The 25,827-nt window shown below is 52.3% G+C and overlaps 1 protein-coding gene across 1 annotated transcript in view; it reads right to left on the reverse strand.

Moving 5' to 3' along the window:
* Positions 1-765: 765 nt before the first annotated feature.
* CRTAC1 (cartilage acidic protein 1) overlaps positions 766-25,827 on the reverse strand; it is a 151,534-nt gene continuing 126,472 nt past the window's right edge. Inside the window, exons 7-15 of the mRNA XM_068961490.1 lie at positions 25,499-25,644; positions 22,799-22,935; positions 19,269-19,351; positions 18,341-18,441; positions 17,593-17,761; positions 5,526-5,671; positions 4,169-4,211; positions 1,625-1,768; positions 766-812 (exon numbers count right to left, since the gene is read on the reverse strand). Coding sequence (XP_068817591.1) covers positions 781-812; positions 1,625-1,768; positions 4,169-4,211; positions 5,526-5,671; positions 17,593-17,761; positions 18,341-18,441; positions 19,269-19,351; positions 22,799-22,935; positions 25,499-25,644 — 1,001 coding nt within the window. The 3' untranslated portion in view covers positions 766-780. The remainder of the gene's footprint in view (positions 813-1,624; positions 1,769-4,168; positions 4,212-5,525; positions 5,672-17,592; positions 17,762-18,340; positions 18,442-19,268; positions 19,352-22,798; positions 22,936-25,498; positions 25,645-25,827) is intronic.

The raw sequence follows: 25,827 nt of genomic DNA on the forward strand, positions 1-25,827 counted from the left end.
TCCCATGGACAGAGGAGCCTGGTAGGCTACAGTCCCTGGGTTCGCAAAGAGTCGGACACAACTGAGTGACTTAACGTTCACGTTCGACACTAGGCATGCCTATGTCCAGACACATTTTCAGGGGTCTTAGAAAGGAAAAGGCCCTTAGGGATACACCAGCCCAACTCTGCTGCCGTTTAGATACGGGATACTGAGGCCTAGACAGCAGAAGTGACTGCCCCAGAGCATTCCCTCCATGTCTGTCCCTTGCTCATTCTACATGCCTCACCTGGTCCAAACCCCAGTGTCCCCCAGTGAACACTGGTGCACAAACCTAACCATTGCTCATGCCTGGGGCAGACACTTTCTCTGTATCATGAATTGCTTTCCAAGGGCTACGTGATGGAAGGGCTGCTGCTAATTCAGCATTCCAACCAGCTCTGCTTGCCTCAGACACTTTTTTTTTTTTCACCAGCTAGACACTAATATCCAGCAGAGAGTTTATTGGTATAATTTTTTCAGAAAGAGACTGGAAGACTTAGCAAGTTCAAACTTTAACATTTTTTATCAAGAGTCCCAAATGGCCACCCTTTCCCCCACCCCCCCCACCATCACCACCAACCCCAATATGGCTTTCTCTACCACAGGCACGCAGGGCCCGCAGAGCAGAAACAGCACAGGCCAAACCAGCAGGCACGGGACACACTGTCACATCAACTGAGCAAGCAACCGCCTGGAAGCCATCTTTGTTAAGGGCAAAATAAGCCGCTCATGACACTGGAGGATACAGAAAAGACAGGACTATCTTGATTCTTCTGAAGGAGTGAGGGAGGCTGGATGGGGTAAAAAACATGTTCTCAGAAGACACGCAAAGAAAGACTGTACAAACAACTAAAGGTGACACAAATATCAGTATCCCCCAAACTTCCCTTCTCAAAGATGGCCACCCCCGCTGTCCATTCAGAAGGAGCACGCAGCAGAACCTACTGGGCATGGAGAAAGACAGGCAGCGGGAGAGATTTAGTTTTCCACAAAGGTTGTTAGTTTTTTTTTTTTTTTTCTTTATTGATGGAATTTAAAGTGCATATAACTGAAGGAAAAGTCCAAGGCCTAGAGAAAGAGATGAGGCCCAAGAGAGAGGCTCAGAGATTCTAAAGGCGGCAGAAGGATACCCACCTAAAAAGGCCACTTGAGCTGCAAAAAGGATGGAGTGGGGAGACAGAAAATGGGGAAAAGAGAAGGGGAATGGGGGTGGGGTTGGGGTGGGGGAAAGCATTTGGGAAGAAGAAGACAAATACCAGTTCAGAAATTCAGACAAAGGTGAGCAGGAGCTAGTCTATATCCCAGGTGAGAAGGCGTGGGCTGCCCCTAAGGTAGGATCATTAGTTTCAGGAAAGGGGGCAACAGGAAGAGCAATGGCGTCTGGCCAGGACACAGCGCCTCAGGGGCCCTTCCCTTGATGGCATAGAGGTGGGGCTTCTCCAAGCCTGTCACGGTCTTCCTTGGAGACCCCACAAAGGTCTAGGGAGATGTCCTCCAGCCAGGAGAAGGCAGGGGCTGAGAACCTCAATTTGGGGCCTCCCAGAGCTCCCCAGTGGATGGCAAATTCCCTTTGCTATTGGATGGTGGCCAGGGCCCCACTCACCCACACAGGCCGTGCCGTCCTCGTTGGGTTCATAGCCCCGATTGCATCTCTTGTTGGTCCGGCACCTGTAGCTTCCGTACGTGTTGACACACACGGGCTTGTCTCGAGGGCACACGAATGGGAACTGGATGCATTCGTTGGTGTCTGAAAGGCAAGGGGAGCCGCTCACTGGGGGCTGGGGCCAATGGGTCCTTGCTCAGGCTCTGCTTCCCCACTCCCGCCATGACCTTGGGCATGTCCCTTCTTCTCCCTGGGCCTCAACTTGCTCAGTCGTCTTGGCTGGCTCTTCCTATACTTGACCTTTACACCTTGAGGGCACTCATGTTGTCCTGGGTCTTCTTTTCTATCTCCCACAGTTTCTGTAGGTGGTCCCTTCACATATGGATGATTCCAGGCCTCCTATCTTGAGCCATGACCTGTCCTTGGGGCTCCAGACTCACGAATGTCTACCATGCATCTCAGACTTACTAGGCTGAAATGGAACTCTAGATCCCCCAGCCTTCAAGCCTCTTTTGCCCCCTGTTCCCATCCTCCCCAGCTCAATCAAGGCCACCATCAGCCTCTCGGCTGCTTAAGCAGACATCGGAGAGATTCCTGATTCTTCCAGTTTCCTTAATTTGTAGGGGATTTAACAACAGATCCTGTCAATTCTGCCCCATCGTACCTCTCTGGTCTGACCTTCCTCTCACTCCTCTGCCACCAGCCTGTCCCCAGCCACCAGCAGCTCTTGCTTGGATTTCTGCTGCTGCATTCTCCCCTTTCCCCTCCCCACCTCCACACCCCCACCCACTCCCCAGGCCTCCTGGCTTCCCTGCTTCCTCCAATCCTATCTGCAATTCAGTAGCCAGGTGATTGCTGAAAATATGAACCATACCATGCATGCTCTTGCTGAACTGCAAAGGGCCCTGAGAACAAAGTCCAGACTCCCTTCTGGGGACTCAAGATCCTTCCTGATGTGGCATCCGGTTCATTCATCCTCTCCCAGCACCCCGGCCTCCTTCTTGTCCATTTGACACAATAAGCCTTTCTCCTGCCACATGGTCTTAGCTCCTGCTCTCCTCTCTGCTGGGCAAGCTCCTCCCTCCGCTCTTTCCATGGCTGGACCCTTCCTGTCCTTCAGGTCTCAGCTCAGAGGTCCTCTCCCTGCCCACGTCTTCTAGAAGAGTCTCCAGAGAGCACCTTGGTTAAAGGGTTCTTAATTCATCTCATCCAGCTCTTGTGGTAGTCTGCCCGACTAGAATGAACACTCTTCCAGGGCAGGTGCCTGACCTGCACCCCCATCTCCCCACGTCGGGTGCTGTACAGGAGGCATCCAAATGTCTACTGGGTGATGAAATGAAGAGGCGGCTGCACTGTGGAGGTCATGGGATCTTCCCAGCACATGGGGAAGATGCTAGAATTTCTGGGTATGTGCATCATCTGTTTAGGGTGGCCATGGCAGGGACATGAGGAACGGAGGGAACTGATTTCTTCCTCAAGCCACCCTTCCAGCCATCCTCTCCACTTCCCACCTGTGGTCCTTCGCCCAGGCAGCGCCCTCCATGGGAACACTTTCCCCCTACTGTTTGGTGAACTCCTCACCACCCCTCAGGTCTCAGCTCAGACCTAAACTATCTCTGGGGCACTTTCTCGGACCCTCACTAGACTGGTTTGGCACCCCACCTTTGTGCTCCCATAGCAGCCCCTCCCCACAAGCCCTGCCCAGGTTGTGTGGTCAATCTGTTTCTCTGTGCACCCCTCCCACTGGCTCTAAGCTCCAAGAGGGCAGGGATTGTCTCGTTCACTCTGGCATCTCAATAGCAAACCATTCACCTGGGGCTGATGAGCGGCTGCAGAGGGGACTTGGAAAGAATGCCGCCTGAGCATTTAAGGGCAGGTGGAGTCCTTGGCCAGACCCCTCACAAATGGTCCTTAGGATGGAAGACATGGGGTTGAAAGTCTCGGTGCTGAGCCTCTAGGCTATCTTCTCCGTTCCAGGCCTTTGAGAGGTTTCAGGAGGTCCCTGGATCCTCGCAGAGCTGCCTCACAGAGCCTGGCTGTGCTGCAGTTACCTGCCCCCCAGTACTGCAAAAGGCAGCAATCTCCCTTCTGAGCTCTGACTACATGCCACAGCCTGGTTTGCTCCAGTGCCCCCTGGCTAGCCATGCGCACTCTTGCCTGCCAGCCCCTTTGCTGGCCGCTGTGCTGGATGGAGGGTGCATGCCTACCCACCATGGCTTCCAGGAGTGAGGCCTCCCTCTAGGGAGGCCTGTCTAGGCAGTTTTCTCCTCCCGGTGATTGTTCTCTCTGTATTCACGGCAGGGAAGTGCTGCCAATTCCCAGAGATGTAGTGATCCAGCCTGCAGGTTGCTACCATCATTCCCACCTTGCCGAGTCATCTGGCGGTTGTCTTGACATCTGGAGCCCCAGGGACAAACAACACATTCCCCTTCTCACTGCTCCCACCGCCCCTTGTCTGCAACCTGAGTTTTCCAGGGCCCAGGCTGACCCTCCCCAGTGAGATTCCGGCCTCGCCGTGTCCTCTGGTACCCGCAGGCAACTCACCCGCACAATGGCCACTTTCCTGCTGGGAGAATCCTTGGCCGCACTGCAAGGTGGGCAGAAACAGAGACACTAGTGAGTTGAGAAGATCCCATCTTAGGTCCCTTCCCAGTCACAGCCACAGAGCAGCTGGCACCCTGACCCCACAGTAAAGGACTGCTCACAGCTCTGAATCAGGGAGAGCCCCTCCTGCCAGGATTCCTTTGCACTGATCAGAGGAGACTCAGGGGGAAGGCCAAGAACAGAGCCTGTACAAACTCCTGCTCATTCCCCTCTCATGGGATCCACAGGCCTGCCTCGTGACCCCCAACAGAGTCTGTCCCTCCTGTGGCATCACCTGAGACAAGCTGGGTCTCAGGAAGGCAAAGTGTAAAGAGGGCTGGACAAGCTCACTCCTCACAGCCACTTCTCTGAGAACCTTCCCCACTCCCGGGGTGGGATGCCTGTGAGCCAGGCCATCACCCCACCTTGGGGCAGGGCTGGCTGGACAAGAGGTGGATATCCCATCTGGAGGAGTGACTCAAAGGTTTTGCAGCTGGAATTTGATCTAAGTGAGGCAGAGACAGAGATTGGGGAGTCTGGTCACTTCAGGCTGTGGGGGCTTTGCTAGGTCTCTGTGGAGGTGTCAGCAGCCTGGTGGCTCGGGGTGGTGGGTGGGACTCAGAACATTTTACACAAGACAGAAAATATCAACTGTTGGAACTGATGAATGATGGGGTGCTAGTGAGGATTACTGGGGAAGGGTAATGCTCCCCCGCAGAGCCAGTGCACTAAAAACAGAGGTCCATGAGCTCCTGGGGCCACCAAACCGCCACGGCTCTAGCTCATCCCGGGTGTCCCTTGCATTTCGTGAGCTTCTCTGGAACCTCCCTGTTAAGTCCCCTTGTCTATGTGAGTTTAAGTGGCTCCTATTATTTGCAATGGTGTGATCCTCTCTGGACAGGGGCCCAGAGCTCTTCCTAGGAGTCTGCAGAGGCAACAGGAGGCTGTATCAGAGCCTTGGAAAGAATCAGAGGTGAAGCAGGAGACCTGAGGCCAGTCCTTAACTCTGCTCACAAATGGCTGAGCAGTTCTGGTGGGTTCTCTTTCTTGGTCTCAGTTTACCTTCTCTGTAAAATGGGTGATAAAAATGCTTGCACTTCCAACACGCTAGGATTTCTTTGAGGAGCAGAAGAGCTGTGGGTGTGATAGTGGTATGGAAACTACAAATGGAGGGGTCACTACAAAGCCTGCCCTTTGCTAAGAAGATTCCTATCCTTCTAGAAACAAAGTCTGCAATTCCTGGGAATCCAGCTTCAGCCTGCAGGGTTGTGGGAGGGGCCTGCTTGTTTGGCTCTAAGGTCCAGACGCCTCTCCTCACCTCCAGGCTGCCTGGGTCCTGAGGTCTGTCATCATCCCGGGGATAGGGAATCTCCAGCACCGAGTTCATCTCCGAGCTGGCCACGTTCCTGCTGGCCATCTTGCCATCTGGCCATGTCACCTCCACGCTGCTGGCTTCATCCTTCCCTGTGGGAAGAAAGGTGAAATGGTCAGCTGCAGAGGAGAGTAGGGGCTGGGGAGGGATTCTCTTCAAGGGTGTCATCATTCATTCATTCACCTGATAAAAACCATGAACTGAATACTGTTCTAAGTGCTGGGGAAACAGTGAACAAGGCCGACAAGATCCCACTCCTTTAGGACAACGCCGTCCAAGAGAACTTGCGCGGTAACGGTGATGCTTTCTATCTATGTGTCAGCTGCGGTAGCGGCTAGCCATAGGTGTATGCTGAGCTCTGGTGTGGCACTGGCATGATGAGGGACTGGACTTTAAATTCTATTTAAAATAGAATTATTTAACCACTAACCTAGCGGCTACCATACCAGACAGCGCAGTTCTAGAACTCACATTCTAGTGGCTAGGCCAATGGGCAGGAGGCTGTTTTGGGGAAGAGGGTTAAACCCGGTGGTAAACGGGTGGACTTTGGAGTCCTGGGTTCAAATCTTGGCTGTACCATTTACCTAGCATGTTGGGAAAGAAAGAGTGGGGTTGGGGCATCTGGGAGACCTGGGGACAACAATCAGCTTTACAGCTGATTTGCTTTTTAATATTGGGTGTATTCCACTGATTTGTATCTATACGGATAGTTAAAAGTCTTCAAGGGGCCGTCACTGGGAAAGTCCCTGTTTTCAGGGAGCTTCCACTCTAGTGGGGATAGACAGGCATACAGATGAACCAAAAAACAATGCCAGATATTGACAAGCTCTGTGAAGAGAACAAAAATAGGGTGATGAGATAAAGAGGAAGTAAGAGTTACTGGGGGCCTTTTCTAGTCAAGGTGATGAGGGACAGGTTCTTGGGGATAAGGTATTTGAGTTGAGCTCCATATAGAAGCTGAGGTGACAAAGGGTACAGGAGAAAGACCAATCTGAGAAGCAACAGTGAGAACTGGACATGGAACAGCTGACTGGTTAAAAATTGGGAAAGGAGTATCACAATGCTGTATATCGTCACCCTGCTTATCTAACTTATATGCAGAGTACCTCATATGAAATGCTGGGCTGGATGAAGTGCAAGCTGGAATCAAGATTGCCGAGAGAAATATCAATAACCTCAAATATGCAGATGATGTCACTCTAATGGCAGAAAGTGAAGAGGAACTAAAGAGTCTCTTGATGAGGGTAAAAGAGGAGAGTGAAAAAGCTGGCTTATAACCCAACATTCAGAAAACTAAGGTCATGGCATCCAGACCCATCACTTCATGGCAAATAGCAGGGGACAAAGTGGAAGCAGTGACAGATTTTCTCTTTTTGGACTCCAAAGTCACTGCGGACAGTGACTGCAGCCATGAAATTAAAAGACACTTGCTCCTTGGAAAAAAAGCTATGACAAACCTAGAAAGTGTATAAAAAAGCAGAGACAGCACTCTGCAGACAAAGGTCTACGTGGTAAAAGCTATGTTTTTTCCAGTAGTCATGTCTGGATGTGACAGCTGGACCATAAAGAATGCTGAGCACTGAAGAAGTGATGCTTTCGAATTGTGGTGTTGGAGAAGACTCTTGAGAGTCCCTTGGACTGCAAGGAGATCAAACCAGTCACTCCTAAAGGAAATCAGTCCTGAATATTCATTGGAAGGACTGATGCTGAAGCTGAAGCTCCAATCCTTTGGCCACCTGATATGAAGAGCCAACTCATTGAGAAAAGACTCTGATGCTGGGAAAGATTGAAGGCAGGAGGAGAAGAGGGGGGCAGAGGATGAGATGGATAGATAGCATTGATTCAATGGACATGAATTTGAGCCAACTCCAGAAGATAGTGAAGGACAGGGGAGCCTTCTTGTGCTGCAGTCCATCGGGTCACAAAGAATCGGACACAGCTTAGCAACTGAACAACAACAACCAAGCTGAAATGTTTACAGAAAATAATGGTGGTGAAACTCAGGGAATATTCATTGTGAATCCATCTGCACACATCCTTAAAGCAACGTGTTACATCACTGGCAGAAACCAGGTTGGAAAGATTTATCAGGTGTTTAGGCGTCGTCACAGCCGGCCCCGGCTTCCTGCTTAAAGCAACAGGCCTGTCACTGAGACAAGGTCAGGCTAATGGTGATGGATTGGGGTGGAGAAGAGCGGGAGCTGGGCCTCACCTGCTGGGAGAAGCCTTTCTCCAGTCGGTCACTGGGAAAGAGGGCAGCGCTCAGTACAGGTGGGAGGGGTGCTGCAGCCCCCTCGTTGCCCCCCACCAGGGCTGACTAGACATGGGCTTGGTGCTCAGGGCTCCACAAATTTGCACACTCCCCCAAGTATCAATCGAGGCTGAGAAAAAAGTCACCCACACGTGTGTGCTACTTTCTCTTCAATGCGTAGAGACTGTCACAAAGCAAGTGAAACTGAAAAGTGCTGTGGAATTTATATCAGCTTTTGTTCATTACTGTCCACCAATGGATTTTTGCAATGATTGCTGCAGTGGGGGCGGAGGGTGGTCTGTGAAACATTTTTGTGTATGAACGGGGTTCCCGTATTTTACAAAAGGGAGTAGGGGGAGAAGGGGGTTATGAAAAATGTTTTCTGGCTTAATAGAGCCGACCTCGGAACCAGTAAGCCATGGGCCTGGAAGGGGAGAGTCTCCATGGGGAGAGAAGCTGCACGCCTAGACTTTGGGGGAGTCAGTGTACAGATTTCGGTACTGCAGTCTACCGCTGTCTCTATGAGGTTCCCCTGGGGTCGGAGCTAAGGCAGCACAGTGAGGAAGGAGCCCGCTGCAGCTTTCTCCCCGAGTTCCTGCGCGTCAGTCTGGAGCTTCCAGAGAAAGGTGCATCTTGAGAGCCACACTGTCCACTTTCTGAGCCTCCCTGGGCTTGCTTCTTTTCTGCTCCCTCCAGCCCAAGGCCTCCAGAGAAGTCTCTCCTCTGATCATCATGAATTAATAAGGGTAGGGACCAGCCATCACCCTCCAGAAGTGTCAAAGGTGAGCAGCCCCTGCCCCTGTGCCTGCAATGGGGCAGCAGCACCAGAGAGAGGTCCCCCGAGCAGAGACCCCCACATGACCCAGAGACCCCCCAGACAGGATGCAGCTTCTCTCCCCATGGAGATTCTCCCCTTCCAGGCTGGGGTTTACTGGTTCTGGGATTGGCTCTATCAAGCCAGAAAACATTTCTCATAACCCCTTCCTTCCCTGTTCCCTCCTACCACAATTTATTTTGGGGAAGGGGGTGAAAATAGGATTGGGGGTGTGAGTCGCCCACTGTTTTTCTGTTTGGAAGTAGTCTCTTGAGGTTCAAGAGATTTGGCATGTTTAGGGTGTTCAGTGCCCAAACTAAGTGGCAGATGTAAAAAGTAAACATTTTTCTATTAAAAAAAAAAAGGAGACAAAGAAGAACAAATGTTTCTCGCCTAAGCCAACAGAGCAGCTACACAAACACATTTTCCAGCCTGACAGAAGTGCCGCAAATAACTCAAGAGCTGCCGAATATTCATAGACAATCACAAATTTACATCCTGCATCTGAATCCTGCTTCCTCTCTTCCTCCAGACCCAGGCATCGGCAGACTAGGCTAGAAGTCAGCCATAGGGAGGGCACCTCTCAGTAGGACTCCTTCCTTTGTTGCTGATTATTTGGGGGCCTCAGTTTCCTCATCTGCAAGATGGGAGCTCTAGCCTATCCAGGAAGGACAGTCTTTCCTTGGATGGGAGCGTTGCCCCAGCCAATTTTGACCCTCAGCATCCCCATCATCTCTTAGACATGGGGGGCACCCTGCAGTTCCCAAAGGGCTTCCCCTTGTTGCCAGTAATACTACAGAGTATGCCCTCCAAACTGCCCGCAGTGATGCTCAGTGTCAGGGCACTGGATCCTCATGGCAGCCCCCTGAGAAAATACCAGTTTAATAATTTCCATCTTACAGTCGAAGGGGGTGAGACTCAGAGAGGTGAAGGGAATTGCTCACAGCTACCCAGAGAGGGAATGTCTGATCCTGAAGCCCACACTGCTTACCCCTTGTTCTATTGCTCACCCCACCCCCATGACCAAACCACCAAGGACCAAGCATCATGCAGGGAGCTGAGATTCAGCAGGAAGCAGACAGACCTAGGACCCATCCTGGAGGAGCTGAGCCCTGTGGGGGCAATGAACACAGTGATCATGCTCAAATAAACTGGGAAAGTGCACATACAGTACCGGTGCCACTTGGCGAGCGAGGCGGGGTTGAAAGTCATGTCGCTGGAGGATGCAGGGGGAATAGGAGCTTGGGAGGCACAGAAAAGTGGGGTGGGTGGGAGAGGAGGTGGGGAGGGACTGGGAACTCTCGAAGGTGTGACTGACTGAAGCTTCTCAACTACTCCACGAGGGAGAATTGATGTAGACACAGGCTTGGCAAGGTGCAGGGAACTGCAGGTGTTTGAGTTCGGACTGGAACCCAGGCTCCTGCCCCCAGGCTGGGCCGTTCCCTTTGCCCCAGAAATTTCAAGTCTTCCCGCAGCTGCACAAGCCAGGGGGCCCGGCCACCAGACACTGCACAAGGGCAGCCTTTGAGTTGGCCAGACTGCTGAGCCTGTGTCTGGGAGCAGAGGAGACCCCATTGGGAGCAGCAGGGAGTCGCCTCCTGCAGCTTTTAAAGGACAAAGGCTAAAGAGGCACAGAGAATTGCGCTTTTCAGAAGAATCACAAGCAAAACAGATGGTGGGAATACAGTTGGTGGAATATTTTTGCACTTTATTAAAGCGATTTTTATGTGGGCCACTGAATTTTCCTTTCCTAAAAGAGCACCAGCCGGCTGGAAGGCAGCTCTGAGTCACTTGCGAACAATCAGCTGAAGGAAGGCGGGGTGTGTGTGTAGGGGATGGGGGTGCCATCAAAGCCTGGGGTGGGTTGGCCCAGGGGTGAGCCCAAGTGGGAGGCTGGTGGAGAAAGATTACTGGCTTTTGTTTTCATGTATTGGCTTTGGTAGAGCTGCCTTAGCTCTCTGCTAGCTCAGAACCAGAGAGCCTGGGTGTGGGCTACACGGAGTGGGTGTGGGCTACATGGGATGGGTAAGCAGGGGTTGAGATGTTGGGGTTCAGAGCAACCCGAGTCCAGCAGGGCACTCAACAGGGGCTGTGAGCAGAAATGCTTGTTTATGAGGTTGGCTGGCCGTCTGCACTGGGAGGAGCAGGGGAAGGGCAGGACATGGTGGAAGGAGGCCAAGGGGCTCCCTGAGCAGGGGTGCGTGGGATGGTTTTACAGGATGAAGCTGAGAGCGCTCTGCACAACAGAGTGGCCCGCTGAGAGCCCCCTGCCCCTTGAAGCATGAAACGCAGCAAGGTCCCTGAGTTTTACTGTGTGATGTGATGCAGTCTGGACCCTTAGGCATGCACGTGAGGGTCTGAGAAGCTGAGTCCTCTAAGCACAGCTCAGTGCTGACCAAGCAAAGGCCCACAGCATGGGAAAACACTGGCTCCCCAGCCAGTGGCCCAGGAGCTGAGAGGAGCTAGCCAGGTATGTCGGGGAGAGAAGTGCCCCAGGGAGGGGGCTGGCTGCTGAGGGGCACACGTGTGCACCCACACGTGTCCATGGACAAGCTGATCACCACACTTTGCTGCAAAATCAGGAGGCAGGGGTGGTTTTGGAGGCAGGAAGGAACGGGGTCAGAGGGGACGAGCAGGAGCATTATGGGTGGTGGAGGGGCTTCCTGCAGCCCTCTGCCCTCCTGCACAGCCTCGGGGGGGGGAGCCCACATCTTCCTAGTCCTACTGACATCAGGACAGCCCTTTCTGCATTCCTGTTCTGGACCTGCCCCTGCTCACTGCAAATACCACAAAACAAACTACTTCGGACTGGAAATCGCCCTACTGTCCGTCAGCAGGGGACTTGCTAAATAAATTATGAATGCAGCCACACAACAAAGTGCTGTGCAGCACTGAAGGAAAACAAAGGAGAATGCTCAGGCTTGGAGGAGTGTCCAGGATATACTGTGAGGAGAGAGGGGAGAAAAGCAAGTTTGGGAATAATAGCGAGAGTATGATAATTTCCGTTAAAAAGCTTCCGAGGCATATTTACTTATAAATGTGCTCCTGTGTATTTTATATGCAATAAAATCTTATCAAAAAGTGTGGAATTGGGAAGAGGCTGCCCCAGACTACCTACTGAAATGGCTCCCTGCCTGTTCCCTTCTGCATTCCTAATGCCTTTACCCTGTTCTGCATTTTCTTTTTTTGTAGCACTTAATGTCTTCTAACCTTTTATATATTTACCTGGTTGTTATGTTTACTAGGTATCATATGTGACTCCTCCTTCCACTGGAAGGTAAGGTCACCCACAGCAAGGATCTTCCTTCAGTTACTGTTTGGCACATAGTAGGTGCTCAGTAAGCAGCAGCTAAATGGGTCACATAACCCTGGGGGAGGAGAGAATCTTTCCTTTGTGCTTAATATTCCACACGTAGTGGTGAGATTGTAGGTTATTTTTACTTACTTTTTTAAAATGGTGTTATATTTTCTAATTTTCCTGTAATCAATATGCATTATTCTTACAGTCAGAAAAAAAAAGAAAAAACTAAGGCTTTCTAAAAAAATTGCAAATGCTGCTCTCCCTGCAGGGCTCTAGGTGCCAGTCTGGTGCCCCTGGAGAGGCTCCTCTCAGCAACGCCCCTCCCACTGAAAGCTGAGCGTGGCTGTGGCTGTCCCCACTCTGCGACCCCCTCCATTCTGCCCACCCTCTCTGCGGGGCTCTGGGAGCTCCTGACACGTTGGCCCTGGCCTCCCTTTTCAGACTCTGCTCCCACCAGACCCTTCCCGTCCTGTGGACGTCATGAACACTCTCACCTTTGGCCTTTGTTCAAGCCAGGGCAGCCCCTGGATGCCCCGCTTTGGCCCCCATCCACGCCTTACAAATTCCTACCATTGTTCTAGACCTAGTTTGAGGCCCACTTCCTTGCTCAGAGCAGAGTGGGTTTCTCCCGTCTCAGTCCTCTCACAGCCTCTGGGCCCGTGTGACGGATCACCCAAAACTGCGACCAGAGCGCCTGTGTCCATCGGCCTCTCTCACGGGACTGCGAGCCTGGAGGGCAGGCAGCGTTTCCTTGTTTCACCTATCTCGTGGCCACATCTCTTGGTCTCTCCCGCACCCCGTTTCTGTCTTCTCACGCCTCTCTTTCCGCAATCCTCCCTTCCCATCTGGCTTTCCCACTGGCTCCCTCGCCTCTGCCCCACTGCTGGCCCCTCCACCAGTCAGGAAGGCCTGCACTGCGCTGGATCCATGAAGATCCTTCTGGATGTGGGGGTCTCGAAGCTGCAGGGGTGGGGCCTCCTGCCCCTCGCTGTGTCCCCGGCTGTTGGCCCTGCTGCCTGCTGAGCGGCCTTAGGGAGTCTCACTGCCAGGCCCATGGCTGACCTGTTGTGGCCGGTCTCCAAGTGTAGTCTTCCCTCTCCGCCTCTCTGGGAGTGGATCCATTGGCGGGGAGGCTGCAGGGGGCCTGTGGAGCAGTCTGAACCAGAGTTCAGACCCAGAACAAACCCCATGGTGATGCAGAAGAGCAAGGACTGGCAGTCTGGGCTGTCAGGGAGTCCCAAGCAGGAGCAGCCTCCATAACCCTGAGCTGTGGAGGCAGACAGTTGGGAAGAGTCATGGAGGCTTTGGGCCCCTGTGATACCATCAAATGATCTTGCCAAGGCTTCCCAGCTGAAGAAGCAGGTCCATTCTGGCAGGGACAGACACTGGCCAGAGAAGAGGCCCAATAAGACCCATAAGACATACCTCAAAATAGCAGAGGCAGCTCAAGGGGACAGGGGAAGGAGAACCCAGCCGCAGTCCTGGCCTCAACATTGATTTGCTTTGTGAGCCTCAATTTCTTTATCTGTACAATGGGGTGTGGGTTGATAGCCAAGCCAGATATCTCGATAAACATCCCACCTGTGAGACCACGGCTGTCACCGTGGTATGGATGGGCTCACTTGGGTCATTTGGTAACTGAGGGGTCACGGATGTCCCGTGAGAAAGGGGCAGAGCAGGACCCTGGCTGGCTGTGCACAGAACAGCTATGGGAGTCCGGCAGTCAAGTCATGGTGGTTAAGACCCCAGACTGTGGTGTTCAAGGAGATGGGGTCCAAGTCCAGTCCTCCCTATCTTCTGGAGGTGTGACTTAATCTCAGCCTCAGTTGCTGGACCTGTAAAATGGGGTTATGATTCTTAGTTCATCCTGCTGTGGTGAGACTGGAATAAGGTATCTTAGGTAAAGCATTTAGACCAGTGTCAGGCATACACTAAGCACTTGATTAATGGCGACTACTACTATATTGTAAGAGAGGACTATGTATTTAAAAGTCATCCTGGTGGTCCAGTGGCTGAAACTCTATGTTCTGTGTAGGGAGACCAGGTTCGATCCCTGGTTTGGGAACGAGCCTGCATGTAGCAACTAAGACCTGACACAGCCAAATAAATAAATAGATACATATTTAAAAATAAAATAAAATAAAATAAAAAGTCATCTGTACCATTAGGGCCAGCAAAGTAAATGGCTGCCTTAAAAGTGATCGACTTCCACCTTCGGGTTGACCCACCCAGGGTGAAATAGCCTGAGAAAATGCTCATATAACCAGGCCCTGGGTCCCCTAAATATTTATGCCTCTTTTTCAGATGACATAAATATTATGTGTTGCCTATAAAAATTGGAAAACACATACACACATACACAAAATATGAAAGTGAAGTGAAGTGTTAGTCACTCAGTCATGTCCAACTCTTTACAACCCCATGGGTTGTAGACTGCCAGGCTCCTCTGTCCATGGAATTCTCCATGCAACAATATGGAGTGGGGAGCCATTCCCTTCTCCAGGGGATCTTCCTGACCCAGGAACTGAATCCGAGTCTCCTGTATTGCAGGCAGATTCCTTACCGTCTGAGCCCCCAGGGAAGCCCAAACTACTGAAGACAAAGTACGGAAGAAAATAAAAATCACCTGCCCAGTTAGGTCTGGATTTGAATCTCGGCTCTGCCATTTATGTGACTGGGGAATGTTTAATGGTTCTGATCCTCAGGTTTCCCATTTGTAAAATGGGGATAAATCATACCCATATCAAAGGGTAATCATGAGGATGATGTGAAATAGTAAGAGTAAAATGTCACCACACCTAGAACAAGAAAGAATTACCATATGGATCCAGCCACTCAAGGAGAACCACTGTTCACACTTTTTGCATTTTCTTTTAGTTTTTTTCTATGCCCATATGGCGTATATATAATATTAACATACACATATATATTTGTTAATTTGAGACCGTATTGCCTATTCTTTTTATGTTAATATCATGAGGTGCTCACATAAGGGGGAGGGTATCTGATTTTGAACCATTTGACTCAGATGGTTTCCTTTCTTTTTTTTTTTTTTAATACTTATTTTATTTTCCATTTTTGTCCATGTCACATGGCATGTGGGATCTTAGTTCCTCAGCCAGGGATTGAGCCTGCACCTCCTGCAGGGGAAGCACGGACTCTTAACTCTGGACTGCCAAGGGACGCTCCTGAATTGTTTTCTTAATCGTTGTGTTTTAGCAAAGACACTGTTGCCTGCATGCCCCACCCCGTAGTGTTTCTCGGTACTTTTTCCATTATTGTGCTTCCTCCCCAAGAAGACCTTTTATGACTTTTCCCCCCCTAATTACCTTCCTTAGTGAATTTCTTTAAAAATGCTTTGTTTTGAAAGAATTATTGATTCACACAAAGTTGTACAAGATAGTACAGAGTGGTTCTGTATGCCTTTCACCCAGTTGCCCCCATATACTTAATGTTACATATACCTTATGTAACTATAATACAACATCAAAACCAGGAAGTTGACATTGGCACGATGTGTGTGTATAAGTTCTTTGTTTTTATCACCTGCTGAATTGTGCAGCTCCCACCACGATCAAAACACAGAACGGCTCCATCACCATGAAGACCTCCTTGGGGTTCTCCCTTTAAAGTCATACCCACCCCTCCCCTTTTCACCATTTCTAACCCCCAGCAACTATTGATCTATTTTCCATCTCTATAATTTTGTCACTTTGAGAATATTATATAAATGGAATCAATAGTATGTGACTTTCTGAGACTGACTTCACTGCCCCCCCTCCCCCGCCACTCATCATGACACACACGAGAGCTATCCAAATTGCTGCATGTATCAATGGCTCATTCCTTTTTATTGCTGAGTAAGCTTCCCTAGTGGCTTAGCTGGTAAAGAATCCACCTGCAATATGGGAGACCTGGGTTCGATCCCTGGGTTGGGAAGATCCCCTGGAGAAGGGAGTGGCTGCCCGCTCCACTATTCTGGCCTGGAGAATTCCAGGGACTGTAAAGTCCATGGGGACATGACTGAGTGGCTTTCACTTTTCAATACTCCACGGTGTGAGTGGATGGCAGCTTGCTGACCCATTAACCCACTGATGGATGTTGAGGCTCTTTCCAGTTTGGGCTACTAGAGACAAAGTCACTATGAACAATCAGGCATAGATTTTTATGTGGACATAAGTTTTCATTTACCTGGGATAAATGCCCAGCAGTGCAATTGCTGGGTCTTATAGACTGAGTGGCTTTCACAGTAGTTGTACAGTATAGGTTTTTTTTTGTCTTAAAAGAAATGCCAAACTATTTTCCAGAGTAGCTGTACCAGCAATGAATGAGAGATCCATCTTCTTCACATCCTTGCCAGCATTTGGCCTTGTAACTTGTTACTTTAGCTATACTAATTGATGCTTTTGAACTGTGGTGTTGGAGAAGACTCTTGAGAGTCCCTTGGACTGCAAGGAGATCCAACCAGTCCATTCTGAAGGAGATCAGCCCTGGGATTTCTTTGGAAGGAATGATGCTAAAGCTGAAGCTCCAGTACTTTGGCCACCTCATGCGAAGAGTTGACTCATTGGAAAAGACTCTGATGCTGGGAGGGATTAGGGGCAGGAGGAGAAGGGGACGACTGAGGATGAGATGGTTGGATGGCATCACGGACTCGATGGACATGAGTCTGAGTGAACTCCGGGAGATGGTGATGGACAGGGAGGCCTGGCGTGCTGCAATTCATGGGGTCGCAAAGAGTCGGACACAACTGAGCGACTGAACTGAACTGAACTGAATAGATGTATAGTGATATTTTATTAATATGCTAATATTTTATTAGGTATGCTGCATATCTGTTTACGTTATATATATATGTATACACACAGATATACTATACATATTTGTACACACATACATGTGTGAGTGCTCAGTGGTTCAGTTGTATCTGACTCTTTGTGACCCCATGGACTGTAGCCCACCATGCTCTTCTGTCCATGGGATTCTCCAGGCAAGAATACTGGAGTGGGTTGCCATTTCCTTCTTCAGGGGATCTTCCTGACCCAGGGATTGAACCCATGTCTCCTGTGTCTCTTGCACTGGCAGGCAGATTCCTTACCACTGAGCCACCTGGGGATCCCATACATACATATATACACATACATAAAAGAGTAGAAGTTTTTTCAATCCCCCTCTCCCAGTCAAGAATCTATTTTTACCTTCTTGGGGATGGCATCACCGCCATGCTTCTCCCAAGCCTTCTAGCTAAGAGGAGGCACCCAGGGTTTGCTGAGACACTTTAATTACTGAACCAATACCCAGGCATCTGGGGAAGCAGCTGGTGTGGACAGGTTTGGTGTAGCCATTGTTTGAAGAACAAGGCCATAGCCTTGAACAAATGGAGAATTAAATACTCTGACCCCAAGGTCAACTGCTTTGTCAGAGGCACGGGAATGGGGACCCCAGCAAGAAGTGGGGCATAAAGAACCTCCCTTCTGAGTTGAGGTTCATCTCAAAGCAGGGTTCCCTCCAGTAGCTGGTGGTACCTGAAAGATGCTCAGGCTGTGAGCCCTGCATTTCAGTGGGCTCTGCAGAGCCCTGCATCCCACTGCCCTGACAAGAAATCACGGCACTCCCCAAACCCCCCTACCCCTGAGCCCTGACTCACCTAAGCCAAAGTGAGCCACGGGCTCCATCTCGCACAGGTAGCCCGAACCCCCGTCGATGATCCTCAGGTGTGCCCCACTCTTCTTGGTGTAGAGCACGACCTTGGCACCCCTGGCGAAGGCCCCAAACCGGGTTCGTGGCACCACCCTCAGCCAGTTGTTGCTGAAGCCCTGTAGCGGGGAGGAGCACAGGTCTGGGCATCAGCCGGGTGGATGGAAGGATCAGAGGAGGAAGAGGGGGAGAAGAGAAGGGGCAGAGGACAGAGAGGAGGAGGGAGCCAGGCAGGGAGGGCGAGCAAGGCAGGCTGACTGATTGAAGTTTGCCAGGAGCAGCTCTGGAAAGAGCAGGGAAAGCCAATTTTGTCTTATTGTTTAGTCACTCAGTCGTGTCTGTCTCTTTGCGACTCTGTGGACTGTAGGCCGCCAGGCTCCTCTGTCCATGGGATTTCCCAGGCGAGGATACTGGAGTGGGGTGCCGTTTCCTTCTCCAGGGGATCTTCCCAAAAATAGGCTCAGGGAAAACATTTTTTGGAGACATGCCGGTGGAAGGAGAGGGGCAGAAGACTTCTCTGAGAAGCAGCCTTCTTGGGGGCTTAGTGAGTGTCCGGGAACTCATCCGCTTCCTCCCTGGGATGTCCATTTCCTGCCACTCTAGTCAAACAAGCACCCGGGGCTCCTCTGTTCTCGTTCATCCCAGGCCCAGGGGAGCATGCCAGGCAGGGCTCTGTGGGTCCCCAGGTCCAGGCACACCTGATTCCCCCGGAAGACGGACAGCGGCTGAGCCATGGACTCTCCGTGGGACAAGATGAGGTCCAGCATCCCGTCTCCATCGAAGTCGGTCACCACGCCCCCTGCAACAGCACAGATTTCAGTCTGGCCATCGGCCAGGAGACCAACAGGAGAAGGGCTCCTAACCTGGGCCAGTCCACACCCTGAGTGTGAAGGAAGGAGCGCAGCACTGGGCCATGACGGCTGGACCATGAAGCTCCTCTCCTTCTAATATCTGCTCGTGATAGGAATTTGTGGAAATCGGGCGGAGGTCCCTTTCCTTCCCCTGGACTTTTGCAAGGAGAGTGTGGGTGCAAACAACTTGGACGATGAGGGCTTCTGTCTGGTCTGTTACACACAATATAGACATGTGCACAGGTTTTTTTAATCAATCTATCACGTGTTTGCATATACTAGTCTCCTTTTCGTCCTCATTACAACCCAGAGACATGAAGAAGGCACGTGCAGTTATCCCCATTTCATGGGTGTGGAGAAGAAGACCCAGAAGATGGAGCACCTTCTCCAAGACAATGGCAATGGCAGGGCCGGGTCTTAGGCCTCCTGATCCAGTGCTCTTTCTCTGCCACCAGACTGAATGCCAGCAGGGGTCAGACTGCAGGACCCCCAGCCTCTCCTTAACTCCCCTCCCGGCACAGCATCAGCAGGGACACTACTGCCCATGGCTGCCCACGCCTGTGACCCCACAGCCCTGGGGCTGGGCGAATGGACCTTTCCCTCCTCTGCTTCCAGCCTGGCACTCCCAGGCGCCTCCCCGCTCCCACCCCGGGGATCTCAGCCTTCAGGGAGGGTGGGGACAGGACAAGCCAGGCTATGGGGCTTGCTGCAGCATCCCTGCTAAGGGCAGCACTGAGCTGGAGGAGAGCAGGCTGGAGCCCTCAGGTGTCCTCACCTGTGCCCCGGCCTTCAGGCTCCAAGGCATCGCCAGGGTTGAGCTCCTCGATAAGGGGGTCGCCGTGCTCCCTGCGGATGACGCTGCAGGAGAGGAGAAAGGCGGTTCATGGATGACCACACGTGCAAAGCCCCAGTGGGCCCTCTGGACCTGGGAGTCCACTAACTCCATTTTCTGTGCTCTGAGCACCCTGAGACCCCGCCACCTGCACACCGACAGAGCCAGTCTGCTCACAGGCCCTGTGTACACCCTGGCCGTGCCTTTCTCGGGTTTTAATTTATGTTGGTAAATATTGATTTTTCCTTCTCTAATGGATGAATTATAGACAGCCTGGGGAAGGGCAGGTGATGGATGGAGAAGGGGCAGGGATGCAGCTACCTTCAACTGACCTTCACTTTCCTTCATGTGGCCCTGGGTTTTCGAGTTCCGGATGCTACACAGGGTCCCACCCCACTCCAGTGCCACCTCCTCCACACCCTCCCTGATCGTCCAGCTAGAAGCAGTGCCTTCCTGCTCTGCCTCTGTCACTTTCCTGGCCTTTATCACTTTCTGCCTCGGGCTGAAGCTCTGCATGAATGCATCTTATCTCCTCAGTTAGACTGAGTTCTTTGCAGGCTGGGACCACGTATTCTTCTCTGCATCTCCTGCAGCGTCTAACAGTGCCTGGTTCTCAGGAAGCTCCAAGTGCATGCCTGTGGCCTGCATGGAGGAATTTTGGAGGCAAAAGGGAGGGAAGGTTCCCTTTGGGTTGCTAGGGTTCTATTTTGCATTCTGAATCATGGTAATATTTGCTGTAGACAAGCCCACTGTGAAAATGCTGCTCTTCTTGCACTTTGAGCTGAATGTTGATGATGGCCTTGAGCTTCCTCTCCAATTTTTCTCCCTCGTTAGGGTCTTGCAGCTTTGGGTGCTCTGCCCTGGCTGTGTGGAGCAGTTCTGGGGTCAGGGTCAGGGAAGAACCAGGAGGGATCTTTATCACTCTCCCAACACATTGCAGGTGGGGCTTGTTGCTCAAATCACAGGGTCACCAGAGGGCTGTGCTGTGGCCAGTGCTTTCTTTTAGGAGCAGGCCAGGGTTCCCTGAGCTGGAGCTTCTGGGGGCTGGATGGCAGAGAGGGCTGGTAGAACTGCAGGGTGGGTGTAGGCTAGAGCACGTACCCTGGGACGTCTCCTCCATCCACACACGGCAGCTGCATGGAGCACACCCGCATGTGCAGCCTGGCCAGCAAGCAGCATGCCTGGCAGTGTTCTTGTGGGGTATGCCGGCCTGCTGCAGCTGTGTATGCCTCAGCCGGCTAGCACCCACGGTCCCTTTGGCCATTCGTGTCCTGTAACCTCTGTCACCACTGGGCAGAGACACCCTGGAGTTCAGGTGACAATGCATATAAGGGTTCCTGGGGGAGAAAGCCCAGAAGTTCCAGTGCAGAGCTGGGCAAACTCACCCAGATTTGGGCAACCAGGGCAGGCTTCTCAGTGGAAAGGTCAACAAAGCTGAGACCAGAACGATGTCCATGTCACTCAGAAGAGAAAGAGGGGCAGAGGATGTGGGCAGCCTGAGTCCAGGCCTGGCCCAGCCCAGAACTGAAGGAAGCTCATGGTGTCTGACCCTAAGGTGCAAACCGGGAAATGGAGAGTGACAAGACTCGGACAAAGCCAGCCTATGGGATGTGTCAATGAGAAGGTGGTGGCGGTGGGGGCTTCTAAGGGGTTTATGTGGAAGAGGGGTGTGGCCAGAATTGCATTTTCAACAGCTTGCTCTGTGGACCTGGGCGCAGAATGGCAGCTAAGGAGCGGGAATGTGCAGGGGTGGAGCCCTGGGAACTGAGCAGCAAGGTAGGCGTGTAAGTGGTGCCACCACACACATCCCGCCTGGCCGGGAGAGTCCTCGCTCCTGCCCGTGGTCCTGCCGTTATTAACAGGGTCCCTGCACACTTGTTTAGCACCTGGTGTGGGTGATGAGTTCCCTGGTTTCCCAGGCATTGCTGAAGGGCTTGTGGACTCAAGCACAGCGAGGTTTGGCATCTCCAGTGACTCCTACAAGGAGCCCACCACATTCTTTCAGCCATAGGTGACAAGCCCGCTTGGTGTGGGGTAGGTGGGGGCTCCACTTCCAGAGTTGCCAGCTGAGTGGTGGCCCCTGCCACTGCCACAGGGACTCAGGGCCCCAGCCACTGGGAAGTGGCTTTCCTGCTGCTGCGTGGAGGCAGACGCACTGACCCGGGGGGTGACCGTGTGTGTGGACAGCCTGGGCCGGCCTGCCCTCGGGATGGCCAGAGGGAGGATGGGGATTTGATGGAGGCCAGGCGGGCAGGGGACATGCCTGGGTTCTCGGACTACAGAGACTCTCTGGTGCTCAAGGGACCTGGTGAGGGACACTTTATTAGCCAGAGAAGGAAAGCAGTGTCTCTGTTAATGAGCAATTGATCTTCTGCAATTAATCTGGAAGTTGTGAATAAGCTTTTTGTGAGGCACCTAATTAGTAAATCTGGGGCCTTCGGGGGGTGATTACAGCCAGTCGGGATTGATGCTTTGTTAATAATTATATTTTAAAACACACTTAGTCACAGCCCTTGCCTTTTATTAATAGTCGGGGGCCCTCCTGGGGGAGGGGGTGGGGTCTTGGGGAACCGAGCAGATGATGTGGCCCATTTCCTGCATCCAAGGCCCTGGGCCACCCTCCTCTCCCGACCTGGTCCGGAGGCCCATTAGCATGTTGCAGGCCAGGAACAGGGCCATCTCAGGCCACATGGGTCCTGAGGTTTGTTCCCCAACAGCAGCTCTCCAACCTTAATGTGCTAAGAATCACCTCATGCCTAGCATATGTGTTAAAAAAGACAGATGTCTGGGCCTCAACCCTGGAGATTCAGATCCAGGCGATCTGGGCTGGGCCTAGGGATTCTGTATTTTAAAGAAGCACTCCAGGTGAGTCTGACACCAGTGGTCTCTGGGCCCCGGTTAGAGAAGTGCTGCCTTGGAAAATCTAACCTCTCCTTCTTACATGCAACGCTCAGATGCTTTCATTCTTGTCCACCACTAATTGTCTCATCTAGCATTTCCCAAAGGATATTTTGCAGAGCGCCAATCCCAAAAGCAGAATCTCTGAAAGCAGTGCCCTGTGGTCAAATCTATTTGGAATACTCCATCCATCTCGGAGCATAAGATACTCACAGTCATGTTAAGGTTATGAGAAGTCCTATAGTCAATACACCTGTATTGGCTTCATCCGGGTGCACCCAAATAGATTTGGCTCTGGGACTGCTTTGGACGGTAGAGTGGAACCTGGCTTCTGTGTACACTTTGCCCAGGTTCCCCCCTCCCCCACCCATTTCCACCCTCTGCTAACAGCAGGAGGCCAGCTTCCTGCCATTCTCTCAACTTTTCACTCAATGCCTGTCCTTCCCCCTTCTCTGCTCCTTCACCAGGGGACCTGCCTCCTCCCTCCCGTTGGAGCTCCTCTTCTGAGTCCTAAACCTTCCTCCCTGACCCCATTGCGAAGGGTGAGTAGCCACGAGCCGGGCTGAAGCATCTACCGGAAGAGGCGGTTGGCTGAGGAGCTGCGGTGGGCAAAGTTGTTGAAGAAGACCTCCAGCTCCTGGTCATTGTCAAAGTCAGCGGCGATGACTGTGCGCACAGGGGAGGGCATGGAGAACTTGGGCGAGGCGATGTCCTGGAGAGAGAGGGCTGCAGGTCAGCGGACAGAGTGGGCCAGAGGCCGACTCCCACCACCCCTGTGTGTGCCTGTGTGTGCGAGCCTGTGTGTGCGTGCCTGTGTGTGCGCGTGCCTGTTTGTGTGCAAAGATAAAAACCCACACTAGCACATCCTCTATCATCTTTCCCGTAAGGGCCCCAGGGTGCTGTGTTTAGGACCACATGAACCCCAGGCTGCTTGTAGGAGAACAAGAAGGTAAGAGGAACAGTCCAAATTCACACCAGGGAAGCGCCTTGCTGTTCCCTGGTCGGGACCACACGTGGCCCTCCTATCGGTCACTCGAGGCAGGGCTGACATGAGCATTCCCATTTCACAGGTAAGGTAACTGAGTCCGGGAGAGGAAGGAAATTGCCCATTGTTGTAGCTGATGAGCCGGGCCACCACCTGGCTCCAACACCAGATGCTAGAGGTCCTTTCTAGTGTGTGCCCTTTCTCCTCCACAGCCGAGGCACAGTCTGGGTGGAACCTGGGAAATCCTGTGCATTGAATCCAGGCCTCTCTGCTGACTCGCTGTGTGATCTCAGGAAAGTTACTCAACCCCTCAGATCTCACCTTCCTCCTTAGTAACACGGGGATAAGTAATAGCTGCTCAGGCTGTGAGGACTGCATATAAAGAGCTTGGCAGAGTGGGCTCAAGGTGAATCCCGAGGGGTCTGTCTTGGCCTTGCCCCAGCTGTCAGCCTCATGGAAAGTGGCAGAGGTGGCCTTCAGCTGGGTATTGCTGTCTCCATTACCTTTTTTCTTGGAGTCTTTTGATTTTTTTTTTTTTTTTCTTGAGACATCCACTTTGGGACATGCAGGATCAGATACCTCTGCCCAGGGCTCATGAGGAGACCCCAGACCCAGGACAGCCCAGCAGGGACCTCAAAGTGCTGACAGGGCCTTGATGGACCTGGCAAAGGGTCGCGTGTATGGAACCTGACTTTTAAATAGAAGAAGAGCTGTGTAGGGAGGCCTTTTTTTTTTTTTTTTTTCTGAGCAGAATATCCATTCCAGGTGAGTTTGTCCTTTAAAGACTTAGAAATCTGTCTAAATCTCAGGGCCCATGTGGGGAGAACTAGGAAGGGCCCATGGGGGTGTCTGGGGGTGGCCCCCTGCCCCTTGGCCCCAAGCCTCCTGCTTCAGGCCCTCTCCCCTGGTGGCAGGAAGGAGCTGCCTGCTCTGGGTTGCCCAGGGAGGGAGGCTGTCCCCATCAATGCAATCACAAGGCTGACTGAGAGCCTGGCCAGCTGTCAAGGGTGGGCTGAACAGGGCCACGAGAGCTGGTAACAAAGAGACCTCAGGACCTTGAAGTCGTTATTCTATTGATTCTGTAAAAATGGAAACCTACATAGGCCCCTTGGGGTTGCCCCAGCTGGATGCCTGGGCTTCCAAGATAATGTATGTAAGATGCTTAGCACAGCTCCTGGCACACGGAAGGCACTTGATAAATGGGGCCTCTATTATCATTGCTCTTGTGACCTGGACTGGGCTGTCGAGAGGGTTGGCTGACATTTGGGGCTGGATCACTCTTTGTTGCGACTCTCCAGTGCCTCATAGGATGTTTAGCAGCACCCAGTCTGCTGCATAAGAGATGCCAGTAGCACTTGATCCCACCTGTGACAACTGATAATGTCCCCAGACATCATCAAATATCCTGGGGTGGGGACAAAATCACCCCTGATTGCGAACCTGTGTTAGAATAAAAAGCTGAACAGAGATGAAAATCACCCACGATCCTAGGATCAGCTGTCCCGAGTTCAGGGTGTCCCTCCTCCCCACCCAGACAGCCTGGGTCTCACGCCTCTGCAGGGAGACAGTGCTGGGCCTGAGCACGCCTAGGTGGCTACCTTCAGAGAGGGGGCTTGTGGTGGTCCCTCAGAGAGAAGGTCCCTGGAGACTTCTCTGGGATCATCAAGTTTCTTGCTCCCTTGGGGGCTTTTGGCAAGACTACGTACCTCCAGAGCCATCCTGACTCCTGGAAAGCATCTCTACCGTCCCATGCTCTGCATCACCTTCCCTGAGAAAGGCCCAATCTCAAGCTCATTAGCCTGGTGGCACCTCCCTTCCTGCCACTGAACAGTTTTTCTGAAGAATTCTTGGCATCACAGACCATTGATAGCTCAGGGAGGGGGCACAGAGAGGGGTCTGATGTCACCTTGCCCACCACCTGCTATTTGGCCAGAGCGGGCAGCTGTTGGGAGCTCTGTGACCTCAACCTACCCCGACCCTACTCCCACTGTACCCTTGGCCTGAGCCTCGATTTGAAATGCTCAGGCCCGGGCTATGGGAGAAGTGCTCCCAATTCAGACAATGAAACCCCTCTCATGGGGCCTTTGCCCTGACTCCCACCTTGGGGGCTGCTCTCTCTCCTCTGCTAATGACCATGCTCTGGACACTGTGGACAGCACAGCAGCCCGGGCTGGCTGGATGTCACCTTCACTGTGGCCACCCTGCCCCCAGGCTCTGCAGAGCCTGCTCACCCTGGTGGGAGTCACGGGGGGATAGAGGGTGGGGAAGTGGGAGAGAGGCCCCTTCTTACCCGAAAGCGGACCTTCCCGTGGGCGCTCATCTGCAGGTAGAGGCGGTGGGGGCCGTTCCAGTTGCCATAGACGATGTCCACTTTGCCATCACGGTTGAAGTCCGCCAGGGCGACTCCGCGCCCGTGCTGGTGGGGGTCGTCCACACCTGGGAGGAAGGGCAGGAGCCCTCAGGGCGGCCCTGTAGGCTCCACAGACACTCGCCTTGTCAGGGGTCGAGGGTGGGGGTGGGGGTGTGCAGAACAACCAGGAGGGATGAACCTCATTGTGTCCTGATTCCTCCACAGGGGTAGAAGGGGGGAAGCCGTCTGGTTGCAGAGAGAACCAGAGA

Source organism: Capricornis sumatraensis, chromosome 23, assembly GCF_032405125.1.
Source record: "Capricornis sumatraensis isolate serow.1 chromosome 23, serow.2, whole genome shotgun sequence".
NCBI lineage: Eukaryota > Metazoa > Chordata > Mammalia > Artiodactyla > Bovidae > Capricornis > Capricornis sumatraensis.